Source organism: Notolabrus celidotus, chromosome 10 (assembly GCF_009762535.1).
Source record: "Notolabrus celidotus isolate fNotCel1 chromosome 10, fNotCel1.pri, whole genome shotgun sequence".
In the NCBI taxonomy this organism is placed as follows: domain Eukaryota; kingdom Metazoa; phylum Chordata; class Actinopteri; order Labriformes; family Labridae; genus Notolabrus; species Notolabrus celidotus.
In genome coordinates this window covers 11,768,674-11,794,111 of record NC_048281.1, presented here as the reverse complement: position 1 = coordinate 11,794,111, position 25,438 = coordinate 11,768,674, and the positions used below count along the sequence as shown (strand labels likewise).

At 41.9% G+C, this 25,438-nt stretch overlaps 2 protein-coding genes across 2 annotated transcripts in view; one reads left to right on the top strand and one right to left on the bottom strand.

Annotated features, from left to right (window-relative positions):
* Window positions 1-1,029, bottom strand: part of itgav (integrin, alpha V) — a 118,467-nt gene extending 117,438 nt beyond the window's left edge. The window contains exon 1 of the mRNA XM_034693399.1: window positions 809-1,029. The gene's annotated coding sequence lies outside the window, so the exon portion shown is untranslated. The remainder of the gene's footprint in view (window positions 1-808) is intronic.
* On the top strand, window positions 632-25,266 carry LOC117819900 (MAGUK p55 subfamily member 4-like). The gene is given in 20 exon segments (XM_034693415.1): window positions 632-908; window positions 10,369-10,408; window positions 10,931-11,052; window positions 11,152-11,229; window positions 11,579-11,662; window positions 11,743-11,874; window positions 17,009-17,090; window positions 17,182-17,267; window positions 18,132-18,203; window positions 18,311-18,507; window positions 19,157-19,247; window positions 19,747-19,788; window positions 20,235-20,238; window positions 20,241-20,273; window positions 20,859-21,026; window positions 21,129-21,209; window positions 23,201-23,294; window positions 23,580-23,688; window positions 23,936-24,070; window positions 24,160-25,266. Coding segments are annotated over 19 exon segments (1,818 nt in total). The 5' UTR covers window positions 632-908; window positions 10,369-10,386; the 3' UTR covers window positions 24,346-25,266.
* The last annotated feature ends 172 nt before the right edge of the window (window positions 25,267-25,438 follow it).

Here is a 25,438-nt window from a genome sequence, read left to right as displayed (position 1 = left end):
TCAAATATTGTGTTGTATCATCAGTTATCACAATATCGCTGTATCATATTACCATCACACATGATAAAGGATAAATTACCGCAGAGAGAAGCTTCATTTACATTAAAATCTCATTTTGAAGAGTGACCAAACCACAGCTGCAGCATAAACTTTAGCTGCTATCATAGCTCAGCCATACCTATATTGAGCAAATTTAAACATTTCTTCATTTCTAATCATTTGAGTAACATATATGAAAACTATTGTCATTCATATGACAATGTTGCTACTTCAACATCCTGTATTTAATACCTTCATTCCCAGCGCTTTTGTACAAAGCAAACTGTAACGATTCTGCGTTTCTGTACGTATTATTAATCCAATTTATATTATTTAATTTGTATTTATATCTTATTTTATTCCTTGTTTCTATTAATATTTTGACTTTTTTATACTGTGTTTAAGAGCATTCTGTAACAACTGAATTTCCCTCAGAAATAAATAAACTATTTCTGATTCTGATTCTGATATTTAATGTAGTAGAACATGTTTATCTCAAGAGGAAAATAAAGCAATTTTTTAGATAGCCAACTTTAAGTAAGGGGAGTGACAAACACAGCATATAGCCGTTTAGAGTGTTTTAATTATGCACGGATTTCACAGGAAGTCGTCAGTTAATGCGACCGTTTGCTACGATACGTTGCTACACCGGAGCTTTAAACACCAGCACCCTTTAACTTAAACGGCTTTACCGTCACATACGCAGAGACCACACGATCACTCAGCATTCAGCACATAGATTCAGAGGCAAATACAGCAGACTACTCACCTTCAGGATGTTTCTTGTGTCCGGCAGCACAGCGAGAAGACGGTGGAGCCAGTGGACAGTCGACGTCACTGTCGGTCACCGGCAATGGAGCAGGGTCAAGGTAGGAACAACTGATAACACCACAAATATTGATTGTTAATATGAGTCGGATCGGTGTTTCCTTTGGTCGAGAGCCGAGCTATGAAACTGTGTTGAAATGGCGGTTAGACAGAGTTCGATTGTTTCCATAATAACTGTCTCTATGCCAATCAAATTCAAATCATGATTCAAATGATGCAACACTGTGATTGGTTGAAAATTAAGACGTCATGGAAAAAAAATTATGATAAGGATTATTTTTATAATTAAAACAACGTAAATTTTGATTCAGGTGTGATTTTAGTAATGTTGTATATCTAAATAAAACAAAAAAAATGTTTAAATTAAATTATCCATTATATTTAAAGCTGCTTTTGATGGGAATGGTGTAAAAAACGTTACTTTTTTCTGCTGGGTTTAGAGAAAAGGTCATAATGCCCATTGGTACTCATTGGTAAATGGAGTAATTTGAGACTATTGCGAAATCTCTGTGTTTTCCAATGCCTTTGTATCAGGCAATGTTATTATTCCCCTTGTTCCCGTTATGACCAAGCGGCAAACTCCGGTCTCAAACGATGAAGCCAATGCGGAAGTGATTTAAACTGCAATACATCGAAAATCCGCTTGAGGCTGGCTGCAGAAACACCGGAAACCACATAGATATGAATGGGAAAAAGACGATCTTTGCAGCATTAATAAACATGTTTACAGCCTGGTTCAAAAAACGGCTTGGCCCTACAACGCTAATCTCTCTAATGGCATACACTGTACGGGGGGTGAATTTTTTTCTAACGTGACGGTTAAGAAGATATTAAGATTATGAGTTTTGCCCAAATAAGGACATAACTGACGTGAATCCCGGTCGGGAACACACAGCCATTGGCTAAGAGACTCACACTACGTCACACTCTGCCTAGTTGAGTTCCGCATTACCAATATGGCTGCCGCCGTCGATTTGCTTCAAAACAGCTCTCAGGAACAGATGGGTGACGTCACGGATACTACGTCCATATTTTTTACAGTCTATGGTTATGACGGACCAATCGTAGCTAATCTCCAATCCTCTTTCCTGATTGGTTAAGGGTCTGCCTCTACCACGTCCTACGACTGGTTATGGGTCCGGCACTATCATGACTGCACACGCCGATCTGTGTTGGGGGGCTAAGAGGAAATCTGGTTGGGAGCATAGACTGTATAAAATATGGACGTAGTACCAGTGACGTCACCCATCTGTTTCTGAAGCACTGTTTGAGGCAAATTGTAGGCAGCAGCCATATTGCTATTTGACTGGTGAAGAAGGCCAGCTCAGTCCTGGACCCTGTGGAGGTGGTGGCTGACAGGAGAATTATGGCCAAGCTGTCATCTCTGATGGACATTTTTTTTCTATATATATTCTTGTTGAAATTCTTGTACTGTACACCTTTTTGTTTACTGCTGTAAGTCAGTGAATTTCCTCGTTGTGGGACGAATAAAGGAGTATCTTATCTTAGGAGTATCTTATCTTATAACCTAGAATAAGCCTTTTGTATCAACCCCTTCCACAGAGGCCAGGCTTCTACAGTAACATACATGTTTTTATATTTAGTGAGTGGCTATTTTAAATGCACTATAAGGAAGACAAAGACAAAGAAGGGAGTGTTTGGGTGAAAATAATTTGTACTGATAGATTTATTTCATTTTAAAATCTGACAAATGGAGGATCATATTTATCATGCATCACAGGAGCTTGCTGTCCTCGAAGGCCACCGTGGCTTCACCGATTGGATGAGTGATTAAGGGAGCATTTCAAAGTAGAATCTGACCTCTAGATGTCACTTAATATTCACATGTCTACACAGTGTACCTTAAAATGTAATGTATTTTTCTGTTTTTATACACAGTAAATCATTGAAGCCAGTAAGTTGCTGAAGAATTAAACAACAGCAATCTGATGTGATTCTCACTTTGTCCAATTGGACACTTTAGAAATACAAACTATATCAATCAAAACACTAAACTAACACAGTAAATCTAATCTATCTAACAAGTGGCATTTGTGTGGTTTATTGATAAATGCAGATTAAAAGACCAATATATATGTTTCATTCACAAGAGATGAACTGATATATTGGTTGAACAATATAAAGATGGATACAGTCCTTTCTGACAGATATGGGCCGTCAGCAAATATTAGCTTCCACAGTTGGCGGATTTTGCCAGCTTGTATTTTGGTGCATGTAACTGAATGCAGAGGTACATCCTGGAATTTTTTGACATGCTTCATTGACAGACATGTATTGGTGTTTACTAAATCTGATACTTAATTGATGTAGGTTTTGGTCCACCACTCTGCCTCCCCTGTTGGTTGCATGTTTCCTCACTTCTGTCTGTCCCTTCGGCCTCTTTCTGTCACTTTCTGAAGGATCAGTACTAATCTCTGTGGAGGTGACCCACTGACCATTACCCTGTGATACCCCCACCCTCTGAAACACACACTGACATATGAACGCACACAGCTGATGACGGCTGTCCTCTTGACGACCCAGATGTTGCGGCCGGATTTAATGCCTCGCTGCTCACTGTTATTATGTCTTTGTGTGTTGCCCTCTGAACACTGTGTTGCCTGCTGCTGCCGAACATGTCTGACCTTGTGTTGTGTGTGTGCGTGCGTGTGTGTGTGTGTTACTAAAAGCAGCAAAGAGTTAAGAAGCTTTGTGATCTGTTGAGGTACTTAAAGAGAGTGAGAGCGCGAGGAAAGCATAGAATGAGGAAGCTATATGACGACAGAGGGTAGAGAGATGAAGGCCTGAGCAGAGAAACAGGTGGAGTGATTGAGAGGAGGAGGGGAAAGGAGGAACAAGAGTTTTAAATTACAGAAGAAAACAAAGGAGAGGAGAAGAAGAAGAAGAGGGCAGGCTGGCGAGATGAAGATGGTGGGGGGAGGCTTGGTGGTTGGTGGATTAAGTTGGGATAGAGGGGATTAGAGTCTGTTTTTGTCTGGTAGTAAAATCACATCCATCTCAGTGACCACTGACGGCTGAGACAATCACACCGCTGATTTACCCCGGCTCAGAGAGATAACCTCCTGAAACATCTCCCGGGCTGAAACTGGACCAGAGGAGGAGTGGGACAGCGTGGTGGTGAGTCTCATTTTACACCTTTTGGATAGTGCTTGTGTTTGTGTACGAGGTCAGACTCTGACAGGGACTTTACCTGAGAGTCTGCAGCCACGAGAGAGGCTAATACGCTAACACTCCCATTGACAGCGTAACACGTTCATGCCATCTAAGTTTAGTGTGTTAGCATATGCCCTTTACGTAGCAGCTTAGATGATGTAATGTCGCTGATGATCAAACACAAAGTATGTACACCTTGTAATGGTGTTCATTAGAAGTCAGGGATCAATAAAGTTCCCAGGAAAGCTCCCAGTGATCAAGCAGAATGAATGTGTGTTTATATATCAGACAACCTATCAATAGATAACATGACAACATGAGAGTTCCTCTCACACGGGAAGTCCTGACATTTTCAAGATAAGCTCAGGAAATTCAGGACTTGGCATTCTCTTGAATCACTGCTCACGCACCTCACAGCAGGAGATTATCAGATTATCAAAACAATTAAAAACAAGACAAATATCTGCAGTTTGCCAAGAGAAAAGGTGACTGTTATCACAGGCTCTGTCAGAACTCACTGGAAAACAGCTGACACCTGCACGGTTCACATAAGACAAGTTTTCCCAATGTCCCATACAGACGGTTATGTATGAGGTAATAAATGCTTTGCTGTTTACTGATATGAACATAAATTGCATCATGTTGGTCCTCTCTTCCTCTGAGCTGCAGACTGCTTTAAGGTAAGGAAGGATGAAGGAAGCAAAGGCGTGTTTCCTACCGTCTCCTCTTTATGTGTTGACATTACTCCAACATGTGTTCGGATGTTTCCTCAAACACAACAATAGAAAACATGATACAGACAGATGAGGCCGCAGTAAAGACAACTCTAACGGACAAATTCCACCAGATCCGTGTCCGGTCCGTCACAGCACTGGATCTGATAGGTTTCTATTCTAGTGTTGTAACTTCCACTGGATCCGCTCCGTTGCTTTCCAGCTGATCCGGCAGGTCGAAGCCGTCCGGATCAGATACACAAGACTTCTATTTCTGCCAGAGCACGACGCATCAATCTCAACAGATCAGATGGAGGGGGACAGAAAGTCAGGCATCAAAACAAAATTAAAAATCTGGTTAATTTTCAGAATAAAGCACTCTGTGTTATCTCCAGATCGTATTTCACTTAACTACATACAAACCGTCATAATGAGTAGTAGTCAGTCCCTCCAGGAAGTTGCGATTTCGCGCGATTTTTTTCGCGGCCCTGCATTTTTTACAATCAGCGCAACTTTCCCGCAAATTTGACCAATTACCTCAATCTCAGCCCCTGTGCGTCATCGGTTTTGTCATCAATTTGACTTCCTTGGAACATAAACGTAAGTCCTCACTTGATCTGCACTTTTCAACAACAAAACACGCACAGAGAACGGGTGAAGAGAGAGGACAGCAGGCAGGACAAGTGACGATGACAACGTTATTATTTATAGATTGAGGGGCTCAGTGTTAGCTTGGTAACCTACCTGCAGCAGGTGTGCTTTATGAACCAGCTCAGTGGCCACATCAAGAATGCTTTCTAAAAACAACTGTAATTTAGCGTATTTACTTGCCCCTGAGATGTTATTGGGGGAAAAAAGAAAAAAAAAAAAATCGCAACTTTCACCGCATTTTTTTCAAAAAGCTGTTGCAAATTCAGGCTTTTTGGGCCGCAACAATCACAAAAAAATCCTGCGAAATCCTGGAAGGACTGAGTAGTAGTAAAAGGCCAGATCCCCCATAGTGTGGAGTTTAGTCCTGGGGTGATGGTGGAGCGAAGGATTTTTGTGGTGGTCTGTTGTGAGTAGTTATTTTAGGTAATTATGAGCGTTCTTCTCACATACCAGTGTATTCACTGGTATTGTTGGTGTGTTAGGAGGAATAGGCGGTATGGAGCTTCTGGAGGCTCTTGATAAGGATCCAAAGAGGATTAATGTGCTACATTAGGCAAGCCTGGAGGAGACAAAGGTGTAGACCAGTTTTTCCGCATAGGTTAGACAAGAGTCCCCAACCTGGGTATTTAAACGAACAATTGACGAGAGGTGAATGTCTTGGCCTGAAAAGGATATAGTGGTTGTAAGAGATGTCTGAACCTGGTTGGGGGTGTGTCACATACTTTTGGCTGCAGCTTTGTAGCTGTTAAATTGTAGATAGTCATGATTCATCCACACCTGGATCTCCTCCAGGCAGGTGGTTAATGTGGATGCTGGTGACATGGCTGCAGAGGAGGTAGTGTCAGTTTTCAGGTTTTGGTCTTGGGTGTCATCAGCATCAGCCAATTAATGGCATGGGTTGGGCTGAGGGTGTCCTGGACTTTGCATTCCCCATGTCAACATATGGGGAATCAAACCAGCAGAGCCACAGAGACCTTTGGTGATTTGCAGGCGGTTCTTTGCATGTTGTGTCCTGAAAATGCTGCAGTAAGGTCAAAGAGGATGAGTAAGGATGAACAGCTACCATCAGCTGTCATCAACACATTGTTTGTGACCAGGGCTGGTTCAGTCCTGCAAGCAGAGTGGACACTGAAATAACCTGATATTTAAAAATAAGAGAAGCATTGCGGCAGTCCCGCTTCGACCAAAACCAGCATCAGAGGTAGTCTCTGTCCAAATCAGATTGAACTGGGTACTTCAAATGTGATGACACCCTTCTGGATGGTCCAGACTTTTTAAATACCTGGAGGTTTTGGCGAGCTGACTTAAGAGCTGAAAAAGTAAAAACACAAAGTCAGAGGAGGAGACAAAATTTGTACCACATCTCAAACTTTTTATGAGGTTGGGCCCTTAAACATCAGACTCGCATGAGATACCAATCAGTTGCAATTATAAGAAGACAGGAAACACATATTGGGCCACCGTATCATAATGCAGGCCATCAAAAACCAAATTTTCATTTCCTTCCCTGTGTCATCCTTCCTGTTCCTGCAGCACAAACTTGTGCCACAACTAGAAGTACACAATTGTGGTAGCGGTAGAGACAAACCAGTTTTACATCCCCATCCATTTTCACCACAACAGCTCAACTAGAATTTGAAATGCATCAGAATTTGGGTTTGTATTTCACCAGCAGACAGAGCCTCAGCGTCATGTTGCTGTGTTTCTAACTTTAGTATCTGAGAGTCTGGGTGATGTGTAAGTTTAATTTAATGACTCTCAGAGCTGTGTGTGTGTGTGTGTGTGTGTGTGCGTGCGTGTGTGTGTGTGTGTGAAAGCTCTTCTCGGAAAGTGTTGTCAGAAACGGAAGCTGAGGAGAGATAAGAGGCTAAAGCGGAGACGTAACCTTAAATTAGCCCACATTCATTAACCTGCTGCAGCGAGAGGAAGCACCAAAATAAGCTGAGCTGTGTTTATCTCACTCACTTCTCTGCTTGTGTCTCTGTGCTGCACAATGTAAGTGCATTTTAGATTATACAATCATTGACAATCACAATCATGGGGTACTCTTTCCTTTTCTTTATTACCTGGCTGTGGAAAATACTGGATTCTGATTGGTCTAAAGCAAGCGGCAACCTCCGGTCTAACAATATGAGTCAATGCGGAAGTGTTAAAAGCTGCAGTTCATCGAAAAATCCGCTTGAGGCTGGCTCCGGAAGTACCGGAAGTCACATACACATGAATGGGAAAAAGACGATCTTTGCAGCAGAAATAATCATGTTTACAGCCTGGTACAAAAGACGAGTGTAGTCTGGACAGCTCATTTCTCGATGTGCTCTCACTGTGATGGGGGTGAATTTTTTTCTAACGCTGCAATTTTGAAGATATTGAGATTACCAGTCTTCCAATGAGAGGCACAGCTGACTGTGGGAACACTGCAGCTGTTGGCTAAGAGGCTCAAAGCCCGCCTCTTTACGTCACACTGGCTCGACAGAAGCAATATGGCTACCGCTGCCGATTGGCTTCAAAACAGTGTTCAGAAGCAGATGGGTGACGTCACGGATACTGCGTCCATATTTTATACAGTCTATGGTCTAAAGCCATGACAACAATGATTAATCCTCAACAGGAACATCCTCATCACACATGTCAAATGAAATTAATCTGCCGACAGGAGTCTGGTACATTTCACCTCTGCCTGTTGACACTGTGGCAAAAAGGATCTGTCTCAGGCTGGTCCTCTGCTTTTTGTCTGGGTCCTGCCCACCCTGTCAGGATGCTAATATGCTAACAAGCTTGCACAAACTTTCATTGACCTGCCTTCTGAGACAAGATGTGCAACATTTCTCTCAGCTTTCATATCTTTATTTTAAAATTATTTATCCAAGATTCGATGCGATTCTGATCTAATTTAATTTAATTTAATTTAATTTAAAGGTGACATATCACGCTTTTTCAATATATATTGGTCAAAGAGGTCCCCAAAACATGTCTTTAAAGTTTATGCTCAAAAAACCACTTTGAAATCAGATTTTGGCATGCCTGAAAAGCCCTCTTCTTCAGTCCTCCTCAGGACACTCTGTTTTCTCTCTGACCACGCCCCCTCAGGAAGTGGATGTGCCTCGGCTGTCCAGCACGTTAATCTAATGTTTACATGTTGGCTAAATATACACTGCTGCTCAGAGATCGCGTTACTTCAACCCTCTGAATCTGATCCTGACGGAGAGGCGCCTGCAGCAGGACCTTTCTGAACGATTGGTCCCAGATTTAGTGTTTCTTGTTGTTTTATTTATCAGTATGTAGACGTGTGTCTTGGTACACAGCTACGAACATGTAGCTATGTGGCTATGCTAACTAGCGCTAGCACTTATCCATGATAAATAAAAATCATCCAGTAGATCTTCAAATCTGCAGGCCTGGGGAGTAAAACCGACCTTTGCCAGAAAGGCAGCAGGACCTTTCTGAAGGATTGGTCACAGATTCTGTGTTGTTGTTTTATTTGTCAGTATGTCGACGTGTGTCTTGGTACACAGCTACAGCTACAGCTACGAACATGTAGCTATGTGGCTATGCTAATTAGCGCTAGCACTTATCCATGACAAATAAAAATCATCCACTAGATCTTCAAATCTGCAGATGTGGGGAATAAAACCAACCTCTGCCAGAAAGGCAGCGGGACCTTTTCTGAAGGATTGGTCATAGATTCTGTGTTTCTTGTTGTTTTATTTGTCAGTATGTAGACGTGTGTCTTGCTACACAGCTACAGCTACAGCTACGACATGTAGCTATGTAGCTATGCTAACTAGCGCTAGCACTTATCCATGATAAACAAAAATAATCCACTAGATCTTCAAATCTGCAGACGTGGGGAGTAAAACCGACCTTTGTGTTTATTAAGACAGCCTACAACTAACATGCCTCCCTCCTAAGCTCCTTGTTACCACACATTTGTGCAGGTAATGAAAAACGGGGGAGGGATTCAGTATTATTTTATACAGTCTATGGGCTGAACAAGCTCCGAGCTCTGACTCCGTGACAGACCGGATATTGTTGTGACGTAACAAAAACACGGAAGTCTGAAACGGCTCGTTTCACACACATTTACAGAAAGGTGAAAAAAATCAAAACAGGGGCAGAATGGATATTTTTCATTCTCGGGGGGTTTGTAGACATGCCAGGGACACATATTTCAGGTAAAGAACCATTAAAAAGTCAATTTTGTATGATATGTCACCTTTAATCTAATCTAATCTAATTTAATCTAATTTAATTTTAATTTAATTTATTTTAATTTTAATTTTAATTTTAATTTAATTTAATTTAATCTAATTTAATTTAATCTAATTTAACTTTAATTTAATCAATTATATTTTATTTTATTTTACTGAATTGAATTAAGTTAAATTTGATTTGATCCAGCTTGATGTTTTGTTGTATTCAATTTTAATGAAAATAATCACTTTTTTATACAAGTCTTTACTGTAATCAAATAAGATGTGTTATCATTAGTGTGAAATTAGCGCCAATTTGTAGTTAAATATTGGCCAATAACATCATTCTAAAGAGGACAAGAATTCACAATCACAACATCAGAATAAATCAGGGATCAAAAAGTATCACAGCAATATTACCAATATTTACAGCGTTATCCCAGAATTAGTCTCTGTATCCTGAACTGACTCTTTACAAACACTTACAACAGGTAAGACCAGCTGCTGGAGAAATAAACAACAAATGACAAACACAAATAAAGAATCTCAGTTTGTATTTACATCTGAACATTTTGGCATCCTTTTACATCAGGATCAGCATCTGTCATCTATTTAAAAAATAGCACTGACATTATTATCGTAAATTCAAAAGGTGATTGTAAGCACTTTGAGTTGTGACGCAGTTGGTTTAACGTCTCAGAGTCTGTAAATCAATCTACTTTGTGTGTTTATTTTCAGTGGAATACACCTTTACACCTTTTTCTCTTCTGCAGTGACTCTACTGGATCACCATGAGGCAAGCTTCAGAGGATGGTACGATACACACACTCTGTGCACCTCGACATATTGAACCATTATTTCATCTTTTATCATTTGTCTGACTTTAATGTGATCTTATTGTTGGACTTGAGTCTACATCCAGACGTGGTCTCAATTTCAGTTGAATCAGGAACCTGATTCTGATGGTATTAGAGTCTGTTAACGAGGTCAGGATAATCCCGTCTGTCTGTTTTTCACCTGCTCTGGAGAAACTTTAAACAGCTGCTGATATTAAACACCATTTACCCAGAATTCAATCTGTTTCGGACCCATGACATCATCCCGTCTCACCGTGTGAGGCCTCAGCATAAAAACACATTCAATTACTGTTTGTTGAATATAAAGTATTTGATATGCAAACATTGATGATACATGAATTCATCTGGGTTATTCGAGTGGAGTAAGACTGTTCACATCACAACTACAACACCAACTCTAAAAAAGTTGGCACGCTGTATAAAAAAAACAGTAACATACCTGGGTACTGTGTGTGTGCATGTGCCTGTGCGTGCTCAGGTGTCAGCGAGGTGCTGTCCAGCGTAGTGGAGGACGTTGGTCAGGCCATGGACAGAAACATCAGCGGTGCTCACATCCTCCATGAGCTGTTGAGCGCTCCGTGGCTGCGTGCCGTGTTGAAGGTGAAAAAAAACAGAACACCAACAAGCAGCTGTTTGTCAAAAACACACGCTCTGTGATGACCTTAAGCTGTGACATAATTTCCTGTTTGACCCCTCCAGATGTACGAGTGCCTGTTGCAGTTCCAGAGATTGACACCCAGACCCTTTTTGCCTTACGCTTCAGGACTCTCACATGAGGTTAATACTCACACACACACACTTTACTCTCAAAGGTCTGTCATTTATCATTCAAATTAAAGAAAAACAGCAAACAGGAAGTGCAGCATTAAAGAATTGATTGATTGATTACAGCCGCAGAAGCATTGATAACTGACTTACAAGAGGAGACTATGCAGCCTGTTGAGGATTCATCACTATCTGTCCTCATATGGACTCTTAGGGTGACTTCATGTAAAGTACACTAGAAAGTACACTTTAACCCTGCCGCAAGTTTCACAGTTTGTCTTTGTGTCTGTCTCTGTGTGTTTGTGTCTCTGTTTGTGTGTCTGTGTGTGTATCTGTGTGTATCTGTGTGTCTGTCCATCAGATCATGGCTGCCATACAGAAAGTCCACCGTCCTTCAGCTGAAGCCCGAGAGCTCTACAAACTCCTCAGCTCTCCACACATACAGGTTTGTTCCTCATCCTCGAGCTCTGATATACGTAGTTCACATTTGATGCTCCAGTCTCACGCCTGTCACCTGTCCCTCAGGCCCTCCTGTCATCCCAGGACAGTGTAGCTCAGTCGGACTATGGGCCTATTTTACCTCCTCTGCCTGACGAGATGCCTGAGGATGAGGAGGCCATGAGGATCGTCTGTCTAGTGAAGAACAACCAGCCGCTGGTAGAAATTCCTGTTTTTTTCTTTGCATTTGCATGTAGTTCTGTTTGTGAAACTTAGAAATGTATCTGTGTGTGTTTATAACATGATAATAATATATCCATTGGCACATTCTGGGCTTGTATACTGTTAGAGAGAGGATAGGTCAGTGGAAAGAACAGGAAATCAGGAGGGAGAGTGGGGAGTGACATGCAGGAAAGGGGCCACAGGTTGAAGTTGAACCTGGGCTGCCTTCTTTTAAAGGTGACATATCACGCTGTTTTCATCAATATATATTGGTCTAAGAGGTCCCCAAAAAATCAGATTTTGGTCTGCCTGAAAAGCCCTCTTCTTCAGTCCTCCTCAGAACACTCTGTTTTCCCTCTGACCACGCCCCCTCCGGAAGTGGATGTGCCTCGGCTGTCCAGCACATTGATCTAATGTTTACATGTTGGCTGAATATACACGGCTGCTCAGAGATCACGTTACTTCAACCCTCTGAATCTGATCCAGAATCTGATCCTGACGGAGAGGCGCCGGTAGCAGGACCTTTCTGAAGGATTGGTCACAGATTTAGTGTTTCTTGTTGTTTTATTTATCAGTATGTAGACGTGTGTCTTGGTACACAGCTACGAATATGTAGCTATGTGGCTATGCTAAATAGCGCTAGCACTTATCCATGACAAATAAAAATCATCCACTAGATCTTCAAATCTGCAGACGTGGGGACTAAAACCGACCTCTGCCAGAAAGGCAGCGAGACCTTTTCTGAAGGATTGGTCGCAGATTCTGTGTTTCTTGTTGTTTTATTTGTCAGTATGTAGACGTGTGTCTTGCTACACAGCTACAGCTACGACTTGTAGCTATGTCGCTATGCTAACTAGCGCTAGCACTTATCCATGATAAATAAAAATCATCCACTAGATCTTCAAATCTGCAGACGTGAGGAGTAAAACTGACCTTTGTGTTTATTAAGACAGCCTACAACTAGCATGCCTCCCTCCTAAGCTCCTTGTTAGCACACATTTGTGCAGGTAATGAAAAACGGAGGGGGGATTCAGTATTATTTTATACAGTCTATGGGCTGAACAAGCTCTGAGCTCTGACTCCGTGACAGACCGGATATTGTTGTTACGTAACAAAAACACGGAAGTCTGAAACGGCTCGTTTCACACACATTTACAGAAAGGTGGAGAAATCAAAACAGGGGCAGAATGGATTTTTTTCATTCTCGTTTGTAGACATGCCAGGGACACATATTTCAGGTAGAGAACCATTAAAAAGTCAATTTTGCATGATATGTCACCTTTAAAGCTTTAGCCTCTGTGATGCGTGCCACTAGCCACAAGTCCAAACCCGCGCCCCCTCTTTGTACATTTTTCTAACTGTGTGAGGTTTGTTTTTTGGAAGTGTGGTTTATTTTGCACAGTCATTGTGATGTTTTTGTGGTGCTGATGATGGATTTTGCCCTCAAAGAGCTACACTAGTTGTAGCCCAGTTTCTGGTTGTTGAGCCATGCTTTGCTAACAGTCTGTTAGCAAAGCATATCTTCAATGCACCACACTGACTTAAAAGTAGTATCTATCAATTCTCTGGAGAGTGAGTGAATAAGTCTACTTTTATCATTATCGTATAGTTTTTGTTGTTGCTGAATTCAGTATGAACTTGAGTAGTGTTTTGTTGGAGTCAGGAGGAGGGAGGGCCTATGTTTCAAACAAGGTGACCTTTCAGCATCGACCTGTCGTTGTTTTACTGATAAACTTTTATTCAAGACCATAAAAAAAGACTTTTTCTATCTTCTGTCCACCAAGAACCGAGAGGAGCGCAGGGGAAGTTTAGGCGATGGAATTGGCGTCATTCGTAGTAGTTGGAGCAGCCTTCGCCGCTTCACACTGGATCGCCTTGTCCCTGCAAGAAAGGCGTGGTCGGGGGAGGAGCTTAGAGCAACTGAGAGTGAAGCCAGGCCTTTGCCCCTCCCAAGAGGAGAACAGTCACGTCCTTTTCTCCCTCGCTACGAGTCCACAGGAAGCTGCTGTTTGTGTCCACAAACTGCAGAGCTTCAGAAGAAAAGGCTCAACCAATCGGCTCCTTCTGTCTTTGGTCCCGCCCCCTGCACTGGTAAGAGGAAGATATCATCCAGTTGATGCAAACATCAGTCATCCGTTTGCTTTCCATCCCATCTTTCTTCATCAATTTTGTCATCAACATCCTTCATTCCCATCCTTTGCTTTCCTAAAGCAGCCCTGTTTCTCTTCCCTGATACTCAGTAGCTGTGGACTGGCATTCAGCAAAGAGGGATTTTAAGTCACAGAACCCTGAACTTTAAGTCCCAGGAACTACTCCTCTGGGAACGATAAGGTTCCTTCAATGTTCTTCAATGGTCTTAATCCTCAAAGAATTCAGATGACTTAGTCCACAGAATTACAAAAAAGTTCTTGTAGTCTTAGTTCTTGTTGATAGCTCATAAGGCAATACCTTATCATTGGGGTGATGGTTTCCAGTGCCTGCTGGATCCCGTCCTAAGGATAAATGCCAAACATGACCTGGCCTCTTTGCTGCTTTATATCTTGAAGCATCTTCAACCAAATAAACTGGCTCATAAAATGCAGATTTATAAAGATGGTGGCTAAAATAAAACTATGCATGCACTTGACCCCTTGGAAAAGCTGTCCTGAAGCACTACCCTTAGTGCGAGGATGTTTTTTTGTTTATAAAATCAGATGTCACTCCAACTGAATTTGGACCCTACTATCTGCTAAGGAAATGCATCAGGTTTCCCAAAACTTCCCCTGTTCCAGGAGAAAATCCTTCATTCATTCATCCGGTCCTGCATTTCACCGCTCTCTTGATTCATCTGTAAAAAATGTTTTAAGGCAATCACCAGTTTGTCCATCAGCTCAACGGTCTTCCAGCTCACCAACCTCATCAGTTATCTTCTCATCTTTCCGTCTTTCTCCTACTTTCAGATCTCTTTCCTGCTTTTCTATTCTTTTTCAATGATGTGTCAAACTTTTTTTCCTGTCTCTATCTGCTTTCCTGTGTGAAGCTTCAGTTTCTGAGAGACCAAAACACATCAGGGAGGAGCAAGCCTCAGCTGGAGGGAGCAGTGACGACTACGCTTACCCTCCTCCTCCAGTTCCTGCCTACAGTCTGAGCCTACCAAACTCTCCTCTCCTGTATAAAAAGGGGGCTACAGGCGGACACTCCAGGAACATCCCTACACCGGGCAGGACCCCATCTGGTGCTGGGGGGAAACTTCTCAGAGCTCACACAGCTCCTTCTAGTCCTGCAGCCCATCTCTCCACTTGGCAGCAGGTTTGCACCCTCCAAACTCCTGTCAAGCAGCATGGGTGTCTAAGTAGATCTCATAGAAAAGGCCAAGAAGAGCCGTCGTTGTTGGTTCCCTACCAGACTGCCTCCAGTCACAACGAAACTAAAAACCAACCCAAACAAAGACAAAACGGGAAGCTAAAGCCTAAACATCTTCCACAGCCTCAGCCTCCTGATCTCACCAAACAGTGCTGCATTGAAGAAGTAACGTCCACTTTTCAAACCATGCCCAGCAGCACCGGACACGGCACTCAGGAGGTTCTCCATCTCGGTCAGAAGGTGGTGGTGGCGACAGAGACGATCACAGACACTGCTGAAGGAAACACCCAGGCGCTCAACCTGCTCGTTGAGGTGGTCGACAAGCTTCAGGGCCTGATTGTGGCCAGCAAGAACCCGGAGCCATCTCCTTCAAGGAGGACAAAGAAGTCCACTCCTCCCACACCACCTCCAAGGGTCTCCTCGATTTCTCCAAAAGTGGTCCGCAAACCTCCAACACCTTACCCACGTCATCTCTCCACCTCCTCCTCCTCTTCCTCTTCCAACTCCTCATCATCATCCACATCCACCAGTCTGGAGGACTTTGTAACTTCTAAGAGTCCAAAACGATCAAATGGAAGCTCCAGAAGGACAGTGGTAACCTTTGGTCCCTCCCACAGAGCGATCAGGAATGGGAGTAATGGACAGGTCAGGCTCAACAATGGAATAGTTTCTAGAGCTCCAATGGAAGTCCAACAGGATTGTAACAGCACGGGATGTTTGACGTCCAAGAAGAAGAAAAAGAATAAGTAAACTCACCTATCTGACGCTTCTCCTTGTCTGCTCTGGCTTTAAAAACAGACGAGGATACCGACCATCCATCCATCCATCCGTTATCTTGACCGCTTATCCCGTTAGGGGTCACGGGGGGCTGGAGCCTATCCCAGTTGGCTTCGGGCCGAAGGCAGGGTACACCCTGGACAGGTCGCCAACCTATCACAGGGCTACCGACCATATATCTATATTTTATTAAACTTTTCTAATTTAAGATGAAGATCCACATCAGCTGTTAGTTCAAATAACACAGCCCTTTATTAAACACCAGAGGCAGACAGAAACTTTGAGAAATTTGCTGTTTGATGCATGGATTTATATCTGGAAGGGGGAGAAGAAGAAAGGTTCAAAGAAGGTACATTTCTCAGCCAGCATCTCTCTTTTCATCCAGCTGTCCTTGAATTTGTGACCATCATTAACCATCTTCTTCTTTTTAAGACTTCCTCTCCATGAGTCAGTCTTATCCTTTGTTGTGTTTCAGTTGACAATAATCTTAGTCTTAATCTTTGAGCAGTTGTTTGGGACAGAGCAAGGTAAACACAGGTGTCGTCTGCATACAACATGATGCAACTCTGCAACATCAATGACAACTCCTCTTATTTGCATTTATGTTTCTATGTTTCAGGGAGTACTTCTGCAAATGTTTTAAAATGGCATAAAGCCTTTATTATCTGCAGAGAGAGCTTCTCATAAGAGTTAGCTTGTGATGTCACTTGAGTTAGCTCAGTTTGGGCTGAAGACTAAAGGTTTGCAACAAATACATTCGTCAGAGTCACAAAGAAGTGAGCCCACAATGTGTGAAATTAAAAGATATTGATTGATAGATAATGACCTTACAGAAACAGGTTGAGTTAGAATGGCTTCGATTTTCTGTTTCATTCATCCCATCTCCTGTTAGTATCTCTTCTCATTACATACATGTGTCCCTCTATGTGTTCAAAGCTATACTAGAAGGTGGATGTGACCAGGAAGCAGCTACACGTTGTCAAACTCAGAGCTCTGTCTGTCTCTCTGTCAGGGGGCGACCATAAGGAGAGACGAGGAGACGGGAGAAATCTACATCGCCAGAGTGATTCACGGAGGACTGGCAGATCGCAGCGGTGAGATTAACTATCATAATTTGTGTGTCGCATATTCAGGATTACTGTATATAATGATGTTAAATATCATGGCTTTGTGTGTTTGTTGCAGGACTCCTTCATCCTGGTGATATGTTAGTGGAGGTTAATGGAAACCCTGTCATGGGTCTGGAGCCGGAGCAAGTCATTCAGATACTGGTAGGTCACCCGGAGGAAAAATGACTAGATAAAAATCACTGACCAGAGAAGTAAATACATGTGGCCTTACTTGTTATCTCCAATCGCAACTACTTAAAAATGTAGAATCTGTAGGCAGGGGTAGCAGTATCAACCAATCAGGTGTCTGCAGGAAAAACAGTCTGTATTGGATAAGGTGGACAAGCTAACCCAGCACCAGGAGGAATACTGGCAGAGTAGCATTATGCTAGCAGAGCTAACACCAGACACAAACGCCACATTGGAAGGATTTCACCTGCTGTGGGTGGACAGGATACAGGAGAGCAAGACTGAACTAACTGGTGAAGAAGGCCAGCTCAGTCCCGGACCCTGTGGAGGTGGTGGCTGATAGGAGAATTATGGCCAATCTGTCGTCTCTGATGAACATTTCTTTTTTAGATATATATTCTGATAGAATTGATATATATTGACATAGAGTGGTCTAGACCTCCTATGTTTGTAAAAGCGTCTTGAGATAACGTTTGTTTTGAGTTGGCGCTATACAAATAAAGATTGATTGATTGATTGATTGATTGATTGATTGATTGATTGATTGATTGATTGATTGATTGATTGAGAGCAACAGCAGGTGTTCCAGAATTCTGTCTTTGATGTCAGAATTCTGAGAACAAATGGAACATTCGGTGAAGAAGGTAAAAAATACCCCATCAGTGTCTCTAATCCTCTTTCATAGACCTCCATTCAACAAACAAACATTGTAAAAGTGGTTTTCTTCTCCTCTTGAGGACAGACCTGACAAAGCTTGACTTTTGAGTTTTTACTAATCTGCATCATAATGTTGTTATTTCAGAAAACTTAAGACTATCTCTCCTCTTGTACTTGCAGATTAATTCCCATGGAACTATCCTGTTTAAAGTTATTCCTAACGCCGCTCAGAGCAGCAGCACACAGAAGTCGGTAAGAAAACATCCACCGGTGACGGTGCTATCACAACTCATTACAGACTGAGAGGTTTGAAAATCAAGGATGAGATTTACTTTCATACCTTTCTCCTGCTCTTCCAGGTGTACATGAGGGCCATGGTGGACTACTGCCCCCTGCAGGACACCTCCATCCCCTGTCTGAATGCAGGGATGGCGTTCATTAGAGGAGACCTGCTGGAGGTGGTGGACCAGTCTGATGCTCGGTGGTGGCAGGCCAGGAAGATACCCTGTTCTGTTTCCTGTGCTGGTTTGATTCCCTCTGCCGGCATGTTGAAGAGGTGACACATAGGATGGGTTGGGTTAGGTTTATATGTTTATTATCTCTTAAACATGATTCTCAAGTTTCAGCTTGATTTATTCTTTTTTGAAATTCTTTATTTTTGTTATTGGACAGCAGATTTCAGGTATTCGAAATCTTTCATTTAGCCCTTTTCTGTTATTGAAAAATAAGTTGTGATGCCTTTCGTGATCCATAGTTTGAATCCATGGTCCATTTATTGGATTTGAATCCAGGAACATGAGCACACCACCACTGGAGTATTTGTATTTTATCTGTTAATTTATAGTCTTCTTAGCTTTATTTATTCTTAAATATAGAATTACAGAAAAAAATATTATTCAGACCCTCTTTGGCACTTACACTGAAAAAATATAAACTTTTTTGTATAAATATATAATGTGATGATAAAAGGTTAATGAAATACAACCAAGTGGGATCATTATGTGCTTAAGAAATAAACAATCAATGACATTTCAGAAACATACTGTCATGTTAATCCTTAAACTTTAACACAAAAGATGTAGAATTTATGGAAAAACAGTTATAAAATCATCACATTCTCTCTCTCCCTCTCCCTCTCCCTCTCTCTCTCTCTCTCTCTCTCTCTCTCTCTCTCTCTCTCTCTCTCTCTCTCTCTCTCTCTACAGTAAACAGAGGGAGCAGTGGTGGTGTCAGCCGTTACAGGTTCATACCTGCATCAGACCCTGTGAGAACTTATTTTCATCACCACTAAATTCAGTGAGATGCACCTTCAGTCATCAGTCAGGACATATACTCTTTATTTGATCTTTTTTGTAGTGATCAAAGCCCAACATAACTCTCTGTCCTGCAGTTTGCTCTAGCTCTAGTTTATTTCTAAGTGTTGTTTAACCTCTCTGTCAACAGAGGGCAGTGTTAACCTTCATACAGGCCTTAACATCATGTGTCACTTTTTTAATGCTTCTTCTCTCTGTTAACCCTACTGTTCTCAGTGGTGCTGCCTGATAACGGTACTAATATATCTATGTATTTTATTATTATTACAGTAACCTGTCTGATTGATCCCATAGGTTAGTTTCCTTCTGTGTGTGATTATAATGAGCAGTAACAGCAGTAACCTTAATATCTGGACATGTGATAGCTTATTTTTATCATAGCTGATTATTATTTAGTGGTTAGTGTTGGTAAAGATGAAGTAAAGTTTGGTTGTGTTAAAGCTAAATCAATCCTAAAAGCTGCCTCTCTCTGTTTGTTTCAGAGGATGATCGTCCACATGCAGAAGACAAACTCCTGTATACAGGTAAACCAGTCTGACAGGGATGAATTCATGATATCACTTTTACAGGTGATCTACATCCGTCTACACTAGCTGTAAAAAGAAGGGTTTATTCAGACTCTGATTTGATCCAGATCAGTATCTGATTCTTTGTTTTGTTTTCTAAAAAATATTTTCCATCCATTATCTGTTTCAAATTATGTTAAGACTCTTAATGTAAAAACATAGAAAACATTGATTTAATATTTGTTTAACCAGGAAAGCCTATTTGAGAATAAATATATATTTGTTAAGAGTGTCCTGGCCAACTTAGAAAATAAAGCTACAATCCTCACAGTGTATTTTACTTTGCTTTATTTGAAGTATGTTTTATTTAATTCTGCTTTCCCAAAAACGTTTTACCAAAACAGAGTTGGAAAGTCAAGAACACTTTATTTTGTAAATCATCAGACTCCTGTTTCCTTCCTCAGATGAGACTGAAGCTGAAGCCAGTGATGGGATCTACGTAGGTAAGAGAAAATGGCTGATTTTTAAGGTTCAGTGGTGAGTTAGATGATCGGGTTAATTAATTGGTTGGGTAAGTTGGTTGATGGCTTGAGTTGGTTGGTTGTTGAGTTCTCATGGTTGGTTGGTTTATGGTGGGTTGGGGTCCTTGGTGGATTGGGTAGGTTGGGTGAGATTGTGGGTTGGGGTTTTTATGTTAATTGGTTTATGGGCGTTTGTTTGGTCCGGTAGATTTGCATAAAGGGTGGGTGGGGTTTCTTGGTGGATTGTGTTGGTTGGTTGATGGGCAGGGTATACTGGTTTTTAGGGTTGAGTCAGTTGGTGGATAGGTTTGAGTGGTTGGTAGGTTTGGTCATTTGTGGGTTGGGTTTCTTGATGGATCGTGTTGGTTGGGGGGCTTGGTAGCTCTGTTGATAGGGTCAGTTTGTGGGTTGGGTTTCTAGGTTGATGGGTTTCTTGGTTGGTTGTGCTGAATTGCTTGTTGGATCAGTTTGTGGTTTGCCTGTTTGGTATCACAGACGTATAATTCTGTTGTTGTTGCTGCTTACAGATGAACATTAGAATAATGACATTACTCACTTCTTCACCAGCCGGTTACAGGAGGAGTTTCCGTCTGTGGAGGAGGACGTCATTCAAAAGGAGACGACAGTCCTGCACCTCCTGCTCGCCCAACAGCAATGCTCTGAATACCCCATATGAGGAGGTGGCTCTGTATCAGCGCCCCCCGCAAGACAACCTCCGCCTCGTCATCCTCATTGGTGATTTTTCATATGTCTTTCCTTTTGTCTCTTCTCCATTAATCTCCTGTTTCTCTCAAAGCGTGTAGAGAATAATCTGTTTACGTTTCTCTCTCTGAACAGGAGCTTCAGGTGTTGGAGTTTCTGAGCTGAGGAGGAGACTCCTCCGACACAACCCTTTACAATTCCAGGGACCCCTACCTCGTACGTGACCTTCTGAGATTTAACACAATAGTTTATAGACTCTACATGGATTAAGGTTGTTATTGCATTAGGCACTGAATAGAGGGTAAGGCATGACACAATGATGATGTTTGAATACGACCATACAGTTGTTATGAATAGAGAAATTGTTAGGGTGTGTTCTCAGTTGTGGGGACCCATAGCTGAGACAGAGACAAAGTGGAGATTTCACTCATTTTATTATGCACAAAACAAAAAAAACCCAGAAAATCCAGGATGCTGGCTCCAAACGCTGGCCTGGGGAAAAAACTGGTATGCTGGGAGATAGCTACACACAGAGAAAAAACACTGCAGGTCAGGCACAAGGAAAAAAATCTGAAAACAGACAAATCTTCAGCAAATGACTTGACATTAGTTATAGTCACCAGTGGCAAAGGAATAATCCGGCACTGAAGTGGCAGGAAGACCAGGTTTATATAGTAACACAGATTGGGATCGCCCACAGGTGTGCCTCCACGCAGCAGCACTGAGCCACACTTACACCATGCACACAGGAAGGAGGGGAGAGGAGAGACCTCTCTGGGTGCATCTCAAAGCTCTTAACGTCCATCCTCGCATTGTTCACTTGCGTTGTTCACTCACATCTGAGTCCCGCCCACCAGAGATGCGAGGAAATGGAACGAGAGGAGAGATGGAACGAGAGGAGAGAGGAAACGAGGAGATTTGTATTAAGAAAAATGAAATGTCCTGTCCTCCGGAGCGTCACGTGAAGCAATGTCGGTTTGTGATGACGGCTTTAACAGCTGTTTGTGTCTGCACACATGTTCACTGTAATAACTCTGATCAATATAAACAGTAACAGAGCTCTGTCTCTGTGTTTACCTGTTTAACACACACCTGCACATGAAGAGAATCTGCTCTCTGTTTATTCTGTCCTAAGCATTACAGATCGATTCACCGGAGAAATGTCTCATCATTAAATTATTTATTAAGTTAGGTGAAAATATAAACCATGCAACTCTTTTCAAACCCTGTGCTCATTAATGATCAGCCTCATATGAAACTTTATTAATCTGAAAGGAAATATAACAAGACAAACTTTACTGTCAGACGTTTATTCTCTTCATGAAGAAAACAACAAAAAAAACGGGGACTTTAACAGGAGGAATAACTGATCATTAATATATCTATTCTATCTATGATATTAGACTCTATTACTCTATTTCGTTGGACAGTGAATCTGAAATAAACATCAGATGTAAAACTCAGGAGTGATCCTGTTATTTTGGTTTGATGATTTTGCTTTTATGTTGAGTATTTTGTTTTTAACTCTCACATTAAACACTTTTTAATCTCAGCTCATCACACACCGATGTTCATAATCTGTTTCAGGGCACCCTTAGTGACTGTTTTAAGGTCCGGTAAGCTCTGGTAAGTTTCAGTTAAGTCCGAGCCGCTGCAGCATCCAATCAGTGAGTGGTGTTCGATAAGGGGGTGAGTCGGTCAGAGAAAAGACTTCTGCTAAGCCTGCTCTTGTGTTTCCTCAATTATCCCTCCTCCGATCAGTCTCCTCTCTCCTCCAGCTGAATTAAGAGCTGTGGGACGCAAGTTAAAATGGCGGGTCAGTAACTACTTTCGGTTTGAGCGAGGAGAGAGGAGACTGTAGTTGAGAGCTTTGAGACGCACCCTCTGTCTCCTCTCAAAGACAGAGAGGAGGGGTGAAACAATAAAGGAGAGAAAACACTGCCACAGCCGTGACACAAATGAGCTACAGAGACCCAAACTGTTTTTGTACCAGGCTGTAAACATGTTTATTTCTGCTGTAACATTTTAACATGGGGCTCTATGGGGACTGGCTCCTTTTTGGGGTTAGCCTCTAGTGGAAACTCTGGGAACTCCCTTCAAAGGCTTTGTTTTTTAAATCTCTTTCTTTGGTCTCATTAAATCAACCCTGAAGGTGATCAGTGAATAGCTGTTGAACAGTTTTGATAGGCTGTCACTCTTTACTGCAGATACAACTCGTCCAATCAGAGCAGGGGAGCAGAGTGGAAGAGAGTACCACTTTGTCACCAAGGAGCTGTTTGAGTACATGGTGTGTAATAACAGGTCGGTAACTCTTTTGTTTATTTACTCATTTGAGAATCAACATTTTGTATTAGTTATGATTTATGTTTCTTTGTTCTAATACTAACTCGTTCTGTTTAAATGCTGTTGGAGGAAATAAATGGCCTCCTTTTCAGTGAATCTCAAAGATGCATTTAATAATTTCACCACAAGTTAGAGTTAGTTTTCCTTTTCTTTCTTGATATAGTTGTGCTTCATAATCATCATTATCATTCCCTTTAACCCTGTGTCTTTATCGTGACCTGACCTTCAGCTCTTCTTGTTCAGGTTTGTAGAGTACGGTGAATTTGACAGTCACCTGTATGGGACGAGCACTGATGCTATCGATGACGTGCTGAGGAGAGGGAGGATGTGCATCATCGATGTTGAACCACATGTGAGTGTTACTGAGACACTGCACAGCGCTGACACAGACTCATTTATATCCCTCCTTCAAAAGCACTCTTTCTCCTCCTGAGGTTTCTGTCTGTTCTCCCTGCTACACAAAATAAACACAGCACCGGATTCTTTATTTCTTCACTTCTTCAACAAATTATAAAAACACACCAAACCAACAAACTATAGGAGACTAAATTCAGCAGCGGTTTCATTCAGTAAAGAAAGATCATTTGTTTTTATTTCAGAGCATTCAGACTCTACGGACGAGGAAACTGAAGCCTTATGTGATTTTCATCAAACCTCCGAGCCCGGACAGACTGAGACAAACCCGCAGAGACGCACAAATCATCACCAACTACACCCTCAACAGAGTGTTCACTGTAAGAGCACATTAATGTTAGTATTTAAGAAAGAGTTAGTTAAATATATGGTTGTAATATATCCTCCTCATCTGTTTCCCGTCCTGCAGGAGGAGGACTTTGTGGAGCTGGAGGACTCGTCCCGCCTCATCGACTTAAAGTACAAACAGTTCTTTGACAGCGTGCTGGTGAACGATGACCTGCAGGACGCCTGCATACATCTCTGCTCCATCATCCAGGAGGCACAGACGGAGCCACAGTGGATCCCCGTCAGCTGGAGCCGGTCCGAGGAGTAGAGGAGTAGAGGAGACGAGGAAAGGAGGAAAGGAGGACACAAGGAGGGGAGATAACAACGACAGGATGGGACTGAGAGAACTTTAAGAATCAGCCTTTTCAGGAACACAAATATTCAACCTCAGGGACAAATCAAAGCTGCACTTTTTCAGAGCTTTAGCTGCATGACAAAAAGTAGTTTGAATCCTTACTGATCAATTATTTGTTGTAAGGCTTGCTCACTATGATAAAATATAATGCAATGAGTGTCTAATATTATAAGTTGCACGTCCTCCAATCAGCAGGAAGCAACTTTTCTTCATGTTTATTGAACAATTTGAGTTTTGAAATCTGCGACAAAGCACACATTTAAAAAAAAAAAAGATTATTCTGCATTTTTTTCTCCTCACATTTAAAACTCAAAACATGACAACCATGGATAAATAGTCACAATAAACAACACTGACAAGAACTGGCTCTGTGGGAGGTGTTAGATGACCAGTAGGGGACAGTATAACCCTAACAAAGATCAATGCCTTGTGATAAAACACTTTCATCCTCATCAGAATGTTATAGTCTGTAAAAAATGACTGAGGCAGGAAAGTCTCCATCATTGCTTCGTCTTTGCACATTAATCCTCCTGTCAGACGTTCTGAATGTGAAGGATGTTGATGTTTAAGTGCTTTTGCCAAGAAATCAGTCAAAGGGGATCTCACAAAGTTTTAAATTTAAACTTCCATCACTGCAGAGTGTAAATTCTATAAAACTTCTCATCGAGTTCCTGAAGTAGCTGTGAACTCTGCGTGGCTGTAACTCAACGTCTGCTTCCGTGTGACTGAAGACTGAAGTCTCCTCTGATCATCACACACAGTTTGATTTAAGTGAAAGTGAAACTGTGTGTAAACTGTGTGTGTGTGTGCTGATTAAAGATCAAGATGAAATCAGTGGAGTGCTCACATCTTCTTTTCTAAAGGTTTGTTTAAACCTCCCCTCCCTCCTCTATCTGTCAGGTTAATCCGTGCAGCACAGATGCAGCTCAGCAGATTTAACAGGAGGATTAGCGTCTTCTCAATGCAACATTCAGCTTTACTGACATCTATACAAACTGAGGAGAGA